At 41.1% G+C, this 12,323-nt stretch overlaps 1 protein-coding gene across 4 annotated transcripts in view; it reads right to left on the bottom strand.

Annotated features, from left to right (window-relative positions):
• Window positions 1-12,323, bottom strand: part of IL16 (interleukin 16) — a 114,732-nt gene that overhangs the window by 54,816 nt on the left and 47,593 nt on the right. For all 4 annotated transcript variants that reach the window (XM_070358445.1, XM_070358444.1, XM_070358442.1 and 1 more), the window contains exon 3: window positions 3,234-3,342. In XM_070358445.1, coding sequence (XP_070214546.1) covers window positions 3,234-3,342 — 109 coding nt within the window. The remainder of the gene's footprint in view (window positions 1-3,233; window positions 3,343-12,323) is intronic.

Here is a 12,323-nt window from a genome sequence, read left to right as displayed (position 1 = left end):
ACTGGCCACACCAACTCCGTTTCTGTCTTCACTGAGCTAGGCAGAAAAAAAAAAAAAATGTCAACTCAGGCTTTCTGAGCAGGGGGTTCCTGCTCCCACTGTGAGTTTGGATCAGCAAGGACACAGGCTTGGAGTCAGGACAGAACAGTCTCTCCAAAGCACTAACTGGTGGTCTGAGCCCTTTCCTGCCCCTTCTGAAAATTACTGGATATGTTCCAACATCAAGGAAATACATCAAAATTATCACCTTGGCTGGGGTGGGAGGGAGTTGAAACCAGTTAGCATGTAGCACTGAGTTCACTGAAAATGGGGTTATAAAATCCAAATGCAAAAGCCAAAACAATTTTTGACAGGGAAACTATGTATTTTTTGGTTATATAATAACATGCTTTCGAATTGTGGTGCTGGAGAACACTCTTGAGTCCCTTGGACAGGAGATCAAACCAGTCAATCCTAAAGGGAATCAATCCTGAATATTCATTAGAAGGGCTGATGCTGAAGCTCCAAAATTTGACCACCTGATGCGAAGAACTGACTCATTGGAAAAGACCCTGATGCTGGGAAAGATTGAAGGCAGGAGGAGAAGACGATGACAGAGGATGAAATCGTTGGATGGCATTACTGACTCAATGGACAAAAGTTTGAGCAAACTCCAGGAGATAGTAAAGGACAGGGAAGCCTGGTGCGCTGAAGTCCAGGGAGTTGCAAAGAGTCAGACATAACTGAACGACTGAACAACAATAATAACATGAGTTTTTATTTAAGTTTACATGGAATTATGAAATGGGGAAATAAATGGGAATGGGTCTACAGACAAATAACCCCATCTCCCATAAGGCTGACAATTTGGAAAAATACAGTCTCAAGTATTATTATTAATAATTGATTAAACCTAATTGATTAAACTTAATGAAGAAGTGGTGATAAAAAACTAAATAAACCTTCCAAATTACTGCAAAAACTAAACACAGAAAACAAATGAAAAGTGACCATACAAATAGAAAGACTCTTTGAAACCCCATGGACCAGAGCCTGCCAGGCTCCTCTGTCCATGGGATTTCCCAGGCAAGAACACTGGAGCGAGTTGTCATGCTCTCCTCCAGAGGATCTTCCCAACCCAGGGATTGAACTCTTATGTCTCTTGCATTGGCAGGCAGATTCTTTACCACTAGCACCACCTGGGAAGCCCTAAAAAGAATATGAATAAAAGCAAATATTAATTATAATACTAAAGTCAATGGCTTAAGCTTCTCTCTTAGAAAGACTGCCAGATTTGCTTTCAAGATCTAAGTGCATATCATTTGCAAGAGATAAACAAAGTAAGCAAAAAGAATGAAATAAAAGGATGGGCAAAAACTACCAATGACTGATGCTGGAATCAGGCACTTAGGAAAAAAAAATCTATCTAGATTTTTGTTTCATATCAAACATCAAAAATAAACTACAAAGAGAGTAAATTTATGGGGAAGGCAAATCATTTAAAAGCTAGAATAAAATACTAGGTAGAAATAATTTAATTAATATGGTTCTACACAAAATAATCTTCATATTATATAACTTCTGTGGTTCTCTCGTAAATCTGTAATCAAATATGATCCAAGAAACATGTGCAAGCATATATCTATAATTACCTTGTAAATCTTGATAAATTGGAGGCAATTTAAAGGTGTCATAGTGTAATAATTAAATAAGTGTACATGAGAAGTAATAGCTCTCTACATGTGGAAGAAACTTTTAGGATTAGACAGGAAAAATTTGATGGATTTGATTAGATCAGATGAGAACATCTTCATGTTAAAAAATTAAAAGAGAAAGAATAAACTGAAAAAAGTATGTTCAGCAAATACGGCAGCCAAATATTAATTTAACCAAAACAGTTTTTAGAAATAACTGACAAAATGATGATCATCTGAATAGAAGAACAGGAGCACTCCAAAGAAGAGAAGTAAATAATGAAGGGGTGTTGAACTGCACCTGTGCAGAAAAGCATTCTTTCCACTGAGTTTATAGACCCATGGACCAGTGAGGGTTTGACAGAAGCCAAAAGCACATTGAGCTAGGACTTTGAGAAATTGAATGAAGGGGCCATTTACAAACAGTAGACGGGGCTTAAGAAAACAACAAAGCCCAGTGAGGTACTCTGGAGTTGGCATAAGCTGGAAGCTGGAAGCTTTACCACTGGTGGCTCAGTGGTAAAGAATCTGCCTGCCAAGTTGGAGATGCAGATGGTCTCTAATATTCAGATCTGGCTTGCTTTTAACGTCTTCATGTTTTTCTGCATACTTCACATTTTTCTGACTTTTGAATTAGTGTTATCCTATTTGCAACAACCAAGAATCATGACATCTTTCAGTCCCAACTCCCATCCTGCAACAGGTGAGGTGCCAAAAACTCTGGGAGAGACCACGGACTTCCTAAGACCAAGGAATCTGTCAGATGACAGAGCAAGAGTAAAGTCCTTGTCTTCTATCCTCAGTGTCAGCTCTTCTCAACTTGGCACTTGAGATTCACCTAGAAGAGGAGTTGACCAACCCACAGAGAGCTCTATGGACAAGAGCAGAGGTGCTCCAGCTGGCCAGAGCGTGCGCATGCAATGAAGGATGCTCCAGAGAAGCTGTGGACACCATTTTGGAGCAGTCTGGCTGGACAAGCAGAGATCCACCCTCCCCTAAATCTCCCACATCACTGATATTCCCAATGCAGTAAGTTGACTACATACAAATGAGTTCTGTTCTGAGAGTAAAGTCCAATTTGTTCATAAGTCCAACAAAGCTGGCCTAGGTACCCAACTAACACAATTGACTATATATTAATAGTAATGCACTGTAATAGGTTTATAACACTTTTCACACAAATAATAGGTACATAAAAAACAAACACCCAAAATAAAGAAAACACTTTAAATCTTATAGTGCAGTGCCTTGAAAAGTACAGTAGGCCAGCTACATCGCCACTGCTTTTACACTTGCTTCCAGACATCCTGGGCTTGAAATAAAGATACTACTGTCCTCTATGTAGTCCTATACACTAAAGGACACACAAGCACAACCATTTGTAGAGGATGCACGCACATGACAATATATGCCAGACACGTGAACTAACTTCCAGGATTGGACCTGAGAATACACATTTGCATCTTTGGAAGTTCACAACTTAAAGGTTAATATGTAGGAGACTTACTGCACTCACCACAATCTAAGCCCTGCTCCTGAGGATGGTTCAACGACACTTACTGGTTGAGTTGCTGCGTGTTCTTTGATGACAGGCTTTGGGAAACAGGAAGTTATTACTTTGTGGGTCCAGTTTTCCGGACTTTTCTCTAGAGGAAGTTGTAGAAGTTTCCTGCAAAACAATTTCCATTTTTTATTCAGAAATTAGAAGAGAAAAAAAATGAAATCTCAACACTGACCATGGAAATACTTGTCAGATGGTCTGTTTCTTCCTCTATACTACAGGCTCTATGAAGGCAGGAATTTAGAATTACTACCATCCATTAACTCATTGGAGAAGGCAATGGCACCCCACTCCAGTGCTCTTGCCTGGAAAATCCCACGGATGGAGGAGCCTGGAAGGCTGCAGTCCATGGGGTTGCTAAGAGTCGGACACGACTGAGCGACTTCACTTTCACTTTTCACTTTCATGCATTGGAGAAGGAAATGGCAACCCACTCCAGTGTTCTTGCCAGGAGAATCCCAGGGACAGGGGAGCCTCGTGGGCTGCTGTCTATGGGGTTGCACAGAGTCAGGCACGACTGATGCGACTTAGCAGCAGCAGCAGCAGCATTAACTCATTGATACTACTAACTCATAGATATATAATTCATTTAATAAAGAATATGAAATGAGTATTTTTATATTATGAAGAATAAAAATTATAATAATGAATAGAAATTGCATAAATTTTGAACTAATGCAATAAATGTTGAATGACAGAGACTTCCCTGGTGGTCCAGTGGTTGAGAATCTACCTTTCACTTCAGGGCACACAGGTTTGATCCCTAGTTGGGGAACTAAGATCCCACATGCTGCAAGGCAACTAAGCCCATGTGCTGCAACTTCTGAGTCCGGGGTTATTTTCTTCACAGCACGTGTTATTCTGTTATTATCTTTCAACTTTTTGTTTGTTTGCTGTTGTTCTTCCATCACTAAAATGCCTTGAACCATCAAGGGAGGTATGATTTAAGGGAGATAACCAAGTAAGTTCCATTGTTCTGACTCATCATAGGCACTTAGAAACAGTCACTAAATGAATGTTATATAAAGAGATTTCTCGATATTGAACCATCCTTGCATTCTCGAGTGTATCACATTTTTCTTATACTGCTGATTTCTGCCTGTGAAGATTTCATTTAGGACTTGAAAAATCAATATTCTTAAGTTAAATTTGGTTATTATTCTGTTATTGTTTTTCTACTTTGCCATATTGATCAAATTTTACCTGCTTCTTTTTTATACTAATAATTTGGAAACTCTGTACTGAATCTAGAAGCAGTACTTACTAAACCACACACTTGAACTCGTCTCTCTATCAGGCCAGTGAGAAAAGAGAAAATGAATGACCCTTTCTCAGATAAGATGAGAACTTGAAACAACTTTCACTCACTCCCATCTCCTCACCCTGGTATTTTAGAAACAGAGGATGGGGAACAGAAGACTAGAGGTTGATGATGAGCATAATGGTATTAATTATTTTACTTCTCTTCCCAGAACTATTTTTGTATTGTTTTCCTATTGCATAACTTTATTAGCCACAATGATTGTGACTTAGTTCTTGAGTTATGTCGGCTTTATTAGTCACGACCATAATCCTTAGGAGAGAAAGAGAGTGTGTGTATGTTCTCTGAAAAACTGTGCAGATGGAAAGCTCTCTGAATATTTGCATGTCTGAGAATGTCTTTCTGTGGTCATCACACTTGAGTGATTTGCTGAGTATAGGATGAGTATTGGTTAGTCTATCTAGAAACTCTAGTTGGTTCAAATGCTACCTGGGATTTAATGTTTTAGCGTAGAGGTTTACTAGGGGTATCTGCCACCCTTTTCTGACAGGTCTATCTCGTTGGCAGTGCTGATTCATTTCATGTGCCAAGTGCCTGCCGGCTTTCAGCACCTGGTGCACTTCCCAGAGAGGAAGGAGGACCTACTGCTGCTTCTCCCTATGTCCCATGTAACCTATCTTCCCCTCCAGCCCCTGGCACTGGAGAAGGCAGTTCAGTTGGCCTCTGTCACACTCATTCCCCAGGCCTGTCCTTCCTGTGTGGTCAACGGCAGGTTAATGAGCCCTTCCCTCAATCCAATCTCACCTGCACTATGTCAGGCAGAAAGTTCTCATGGCTTCCAGAATATGGTTGGCCCCTTTCCATGGCTTCCTGTTCTGACAGGCATTTCTCCCTATTGGTACTTTTTTTTTTTTTGATAGAAGTTTCTAAGAGGTGGGAGAGTTAATAAAGTGTACTCAGTAACCATATAACCATCTGGAGCCAGAAGTCTACTCACAACCTTTTTTTCTTATTAAAACTGTATCTAGTTCTGACACAAGAGGATCCTGCAAGAAATTCCACATATCAATTCCTTTTTACTTGTACACATCAATGTCCAAAACCAGAGAACTCATCTTCCTAGACATTCATTTTCCTTTTTCCAGCAGTAGATGGCACTATATTAACTTGAACAAAATTATCTTCTCTAACAAGGATAGCCCAGGAAATATGTTAAAGGAGAGAGATTATATGAGAGGGGACTTATATATATTTAAAGAGATTATTGGTTTTCCTCAGTGGCTCAGATGGTAGACTCTGCACTTCCAGTCCAGGGGTCCTGGGTTCAATCCTGGTCAGGGAAATAGATGCCACATGCCTCAACTAAGAGTTCTCATGCCACAACTAAACATCTGGCATGTGGCAACTAAGACCCAGTGCAGCCAAATAAATAAATAAGTTTTCCAAAAAGTATATTTATTGTTAAATTTCTTTATTTTAATCCTCTTGACAAAGCTCCGTGTTCAAAACATGATTTAGAAACTACTTGACATAAAAAGCCAACTGATAGCAGAAAAATCATAGAAATGCAGCATTTTTTTTTTTTTTTGGTCCACATTACCTGCAAATGGCTGATGTCATATCCAGAAGTGTGTGCTAAGTTTCTTCAATTGTGTCCAACTCTCTGCAACCCCATGGACTGTAACCCACCAGGCTCCTTTGTCCGTGGGATTCTCCAGGCAAAATACTGGAGTGGGTTGCCATGCCCTCCATCAGGGAATCTTCCTGACCCAGGGAATGAACCCACGTTTCTTGCGTCTCCTGCCTTGTCTGGCAGGTTCTTTACCACTAGTGCCACTGGGGCAGCCCAACCAGAAGAGGGAATCTTACAAGACTTTGGACCTTTAAAGAAATAGAGCCAGTTAGATCAACTGTCCTGGCTTCAGGAGCAGTAGTCTCACTGTGCACAGACCAGCTGTGGAGCCTCTTCTGTGGGCCAAGGCTTTCTGGGCCAGTCCTTCTCATTCACAACTCCATGTCCTGTGGCCAAAGCTGTCTCAGACATGAGACATGCGGCCTCTGCCACGAAGCCATCATCTGAACACCTAGAGGCTTTGATAAGTTGCCTCTAACCAGGCTGCTGTCAAGCTCTTGGACAGTCATGAAGACTGAGGTGCTTCACTTTGACACCCTCTGCTATGAATCTGCTCTCTGGATGACTGCTACGGGGAAGAATGGAAATGTATTACCGTAAACAGAAGATGAGATCCACATAGCAATTTTCTATCAGACGTGTATATAAGAAGCTACATAGTGGGACTTCCCTGGTGGTCCAGTGGTTAAGACTTCACCTTCCAATGCAGGGGATGCGGGTTTGATCCCTGGTCGGGGAGCTCAGATCCCACATGCCTCATGGCCAAAAAACAAAAAAGTAAAACACAAACAATGTGGTAACAAATTTAATGAACACTGTAAAAATGGTCCCCACCAAACTTCTAAAATGTGACACAAATGAACCCAACTATGAAACAGAAACAGAATCAAGGACACAAAGAATAGACTGGTGGTTGCCAAGGGCGTGGGGCACAGGAGAGGGTTGGGTTGGGAGTTTGAGATTAGCAGATGGAAACTAGTATATATAGGATGGACAGACAAAAAGATCCTACTATATAGCACAGGGCACTATATTCAATCAGATCAGATCAGATCAGTTGCTCAGTCATGTCCGACTCTTTGCGACCCCATGAATCGCAGCACGCCAGGCCTCCCTGTCCATCACCAACTCCCGGAGTTCACTCAGACTCACGTCCATCGAGTCAGTGATATATTCAATATCCTGTGATAAACTTTAATGGAAAAGATTATGAAAAAGAATGTGTATCTATCTATATATATATATAATTGAGTCATTTTGCTGAACAGCAATAATTAACACAACACTGTAATTCAATTATACAAAACCAATACAAGTAAAATTTAAAACAATGGTCCACATTAAAAAATCTTGTCTTGTTGTTCAGTCTCTAAGGTCGTGTCCAACTCTACGACTCCATGTACTGTAGCACACCAGGCTTCCCTGTCCTTCACTATCTCCTGGAGTTTGTTCCAGTTCATGTCCATTGAGTCAGTGATGCAATCCAACCATCTCATCCTCTTCTCCTCCTGCCTTCAATCTTTCCCAGCATCAGGGTCTTTTCCAATGAACCAACTCTGCATCAAGTGGCCAGAATATTGGAACTTCAACTTCAGTATCAGTCCTTTCAATGAATATTCAGTGCTGAATCTTAACAAACAAAACATCTATATGGCCCCTAAAAGCTCCAAAATTGAGGCAGTGCACAAGTTCAATGGGAAGGAAAGCATGATAGCCCACTCCAGTATTCTTGCCTGGAGAATCCCATGGACAGAGGAGCCTGGCAGGCTACAGTCCATGGAGTTGCATAGAGCTGGACATGACTAAAGCAACTTAGCACACATGCAGGAGGGCACAAGTTCTATGGACTTTCTATTTCCCGGACATTGACAAGGAACCAGTGCTCATCCAGACTCTGGGATCATCTCAAGGTATATATTCACTCTTTTTAATTCATAAAACCCTGAGCATAATGTTTCCCCCACCAGAAAAGCACAGTGGGCCTAGAGCAGAAAAAAGGGTCATGAGATGAGCAGCATTAAGCCTCTTATGACCCTGGGCTGGTCAGTTAATTTTTTGGCCTCAGTGTCCTCTTTTGTAGGCTGAAGGGGTGAACTTAACATCTTCTATAATCACTTTCAGCTCTATATTTTTTAATGCAATGGATGATTATGTTTAAAGAGTCAAATGACCATTGTCCTCTCTGAAGTGATCACATGGCAGAAGGTCACTCACGAGGAGAAAATCTTCCCTTGGTTCTTGGGGGAAGCCTGGCTAGTCTCCAGCAAGGATGTCCTGGGTGGAGTGGTGTCTCATCAAAGGAATCTCTGTAGGAGCCCCTGTGAATGCTTGCATAGTACAGCTCCCCTGTCAGCCCACAGAACAGAACTCTTCTGTTCTTGCTTCCAAGGGGGAGCTGCTCTTGAGGCCAAGGGTTTGTCACTGAGGTCGTAGGCTGGCAAAGTCATTTCCAGACACGTTGCTCCTTGTTCTCATCAGAGGCTGTGACCCAGAGCCACAGTTCTGTGGGCGGCGTGCCCCATCATTACCTGGGTGGTAGTCTCTAGAGGTCTCTGTCCCCTTGGTGCCTGAGTGGGAAACAGGGTAGACTGACCAGGGAGCTCTCCTCAAGTAAGAACCAGTCATGTAACTTGCTAGGACTGAACAGCCAACCTCAAGAAATGGGGGAGAAAACCCCAAAAAACCACGATCCACATTTAGCCAAGGAATAAACCTAGAATGAAGATGCAGAATTCTGCAGCATTTTGTACTACAAGCAACATTATTCTGGAATCTAAACTCCTCCCCAAAAGTTAGAAGGCTCTATTACTCTCTAAGAAGGGTTCATTTTGCATACAGACCCCCAACATTGCTGACACAGCTTGATGCTTCTGGAGTTTGGTGACTGTACTCCCCTTAAATACAAGCCTTCCCATTTTCTTTTTGAACTGAGATGCTATAGCTGTTCTAGTCTAAAGGAGCCACAAAATAGAATTCACTGCCCTCCTGGTCAAGGCTTGTCTCCTGTGGTTGTGTTGATCACCCAGCAGTAGACTTGAACTTTAAGCCGTAAAGATAAATAACTGTCCCCAGCAGATTGGTTCTGGGGTGGTCACATCATCATGTGGGATGCTGAGGCCACATGCATCCTGATATGGAGAGGAAGGGTGGAAACCAGAAACCGAGGAGTCTCCAAAAGTCCTCCTTCTCCTGTGGTCCCTCCATGACCACAGCCACCAAGTCCTTATAATTCTACCTTCTCAAATTTCCCCATTCTTGCTGCTTATGTTCTAGTTCATAGTATTTCTTTTAGATTAGACTATTACAATGGCCTACGAGGTCTAGGAAAAGTATTCTTATGAATATTTTTAACACATGGCCTGGTACAGATGGATAGCCACATGTAAATGATTGAAGTTGAACCCCTTCCTCACACCATATACAACAATTAACTCAAAATAAATCACAGACCTACAAGTAAGAGCTACAACTATAAAACTCTTAGAAAAAAATATAGGAGTAAATATTCATGAGACTATTTCTCTAGAATCTCGAGCTAGAGAAAGACTTGGTAGATATGATATCAAAAGCACATGTGACAAAAGAAAATATAGATAAATGGACTTCTTTGAAATTAAAAACCTTTGTGCTTTAACAGATACCATCAAGAAAGTGAAAGACAACCCACGGAATTGAAGAAAATTTTACAGCTGAAGAATTGAAGGACACTTTACAATTGAAGAATATTTTATAATTCATATATATGATAAGAGACTTGCATCAAGAATATATAAAGAGTTTTACAATTCCATTATGGAAAGACAGATAATCCAATTTTTAAATGGACAAAGAATCTGATTTTGTATCTTCTCAAAGAAGATATACAAGATGTCAAGAGACACATGAAAACATAGTGAACATCATTAGCCATCAAGGAAATGCAATTCAAAACCACAATGAAATACCATTTTACACCAACTAGGATGGCTACCATCACACTTGCTTAACATCCACTAATATATGAAGGATTTAGAAAAATTAGAACCCTCGTACATTGCTGGTAGAAATGTAAAATGATGCAGATGCTTCAGAAACAGCTTGGCAGTCCTTCAAAAAATTAAGTATAGAGCTATCAGGTGATACAGCAATTCCAATCTTAGGTATATACTCAAGAGAAAGGAAAATACACATCGACACAAAAACTTGTGCACAAATGTTTAAAGTAGCATCATACATTATAGCCTCAAAGTAGAAAAAACCCAAGCGCTCATAAGCAAATGAAAAGGTGAATAAAATGTGGTATATCTATACAATGGAATATTACTTGGCAATAAAAAGGAATGGGGTACTAATATATTCTGCAAGCATAGATTCCTGAAGACATTAAGTGCAAAAAGTCAGTGACAAAAGACCGCATATTATATGATTCCATGTATAGTAAATGTCCAAAATAGGCAAATCTATACAGACAGAAAATAGATTAGCAGAGGGTTATGGATGGATCAGTAGTGTGGTGGGGAGGTGGGAATGAGGAATGACTGCTAATGGGTATTAGGTGGTTTTAGGGGTGATGAAAACATTCTAAAATCAGATAGTGGTGGGACCTCCCTGGTAGTCCAGTGGTTAAGAATCTGCCTTGCAATGCAAGGGACATGGCTCAATCCCTGATCAGGGAACTAAGATCCCACACACTGCAGAGCAACTAAGCCCGAACACCACAACTAGAGTCCTCTTGCTTTAACCAAAGATTCCACATGATGCAGTGAAGAGCCTTGGTGCTGCAACAAAGATCCCTTAGTGCTGCAACCAAGACCAGACACAGTTTGATAAATAATAAAATCAGATAGGGTGAAGGTTACACCATTCTGAAAATACACTAAAACCCACTTGACACCCCCACCATGTGTGTGCTCAGTCCTGTCTCACTCTTTGTGACCCCAGACTGTAACCCATCAGGCTTTTCTGTCTGTGGGATTTCCCATGCAAGAATACTGAAGTGGGCTGCCATTTCCTTCTCCAGGGGCTCTTCCCACCCCAGGGATCAAACTTGAGTCTCCTCTGTCTCCTGCATTGGCAGGCAGATTCTTTCCCACTGGATTACCTGGGAAGCAAAAACCACTTAATAGTATACTTTAAGTAAGTGAAACATATAGTGTGTGAATTATATCTTACCAAAACCATTTAAAAAGGAATATTCACCTATTCATTCATTGATTCACAAGTTCCCTGTCCCCAGTCTGCACTTTGATGCTTCTGCACTCAGCTGACATGATTTTACAAAAATGCAGATGGTACTCACGCAACTTCCTGATTAAACCTATAATGATTCAAGATCAAATTCAAACTCCTTGGCATATCATTGTCGGTCCTTCCTTCTCTAATGCTATCCAAGCTGACTCAAGCCTCCATTGCACCCAGTTATACTTCCTATCAGTGGACCCTCATGTGTCCTGTCCTATCTATGCTGTTACCCATCTTGACTATTCTTCATTCTTCAAGAATCAATATAGATGGCACTATCTTTGTAGTGATGTTTCCATGCAAAATAGCTGCCCCTGAGACAATAATGGGCTTTCTTTCCCAATAAGAGTCAAGGAAGGCTTAAATGTAGAGAGGCATTGAGATGGTTGTCTACTTTTTTTTTTCAATTGGAATATAGTTGATTTACAATATTGTTGTGTTAATTTCTGCTGTATAGTAAAGACAATCAGCCATACATATACATATATCTCCTCTATGGCACCACAGGGCATTGCATACATGCTATACAGTATGTTCTCATTCAGTTCAGTTCAGTTCAGTCACTCAGTCATGTCCGACTCTTTGCGACCCCATGAATTGCAGCACGCCAGGCCTCCTGTCCATCACCAATGCCCGGAGTTCACTCAAACTCTTGTCCATCAAGTTGGTGATGCCATCCAGCCATCTCATCCTCTGTCATCCCCTTCTCCTCCTGCCCCCAATCCCTCCCAGCATCAGAGTCTTTTCCAATGAGTCAACTCTTTGAATGAGGTGGCCAAAGTACTGGAGTTTCAGCTTTAGCATCATTCCTTCCAAAGAAATCCCAGGGCTGATCTCCTGTAGAATGGACTGGTTGGATCTCCTTGCAGTCCAAGGGACTCTCAAGAGTCTTCTCCAACACCACAGTTCAAAAGCATCAATTCTTTAACGCTCAGCTTTCTTTACAGTCCAACTCTCACATCCATACATGACTAC

This window comes from Bos mutus, chromosome 21 (genome assembly GCF_027580195.1).
Source record: "Bos mutus isolate GX-2022 chromosome 21, NWIPB_WYAK_1.1, whole genome shotgun sequence".
Classification (NCBI taxonomy): Eukaryota; Metazoa; Chordata; class Mammalia; order Artiodactyla; family Bovidae; genus Bos; species Bos mutus.
The sequence above is the reverse complement of the archived record's forward strand: the minus strand, read 5'-3'. Positions and strand labels throughout refer to the sequence as shown.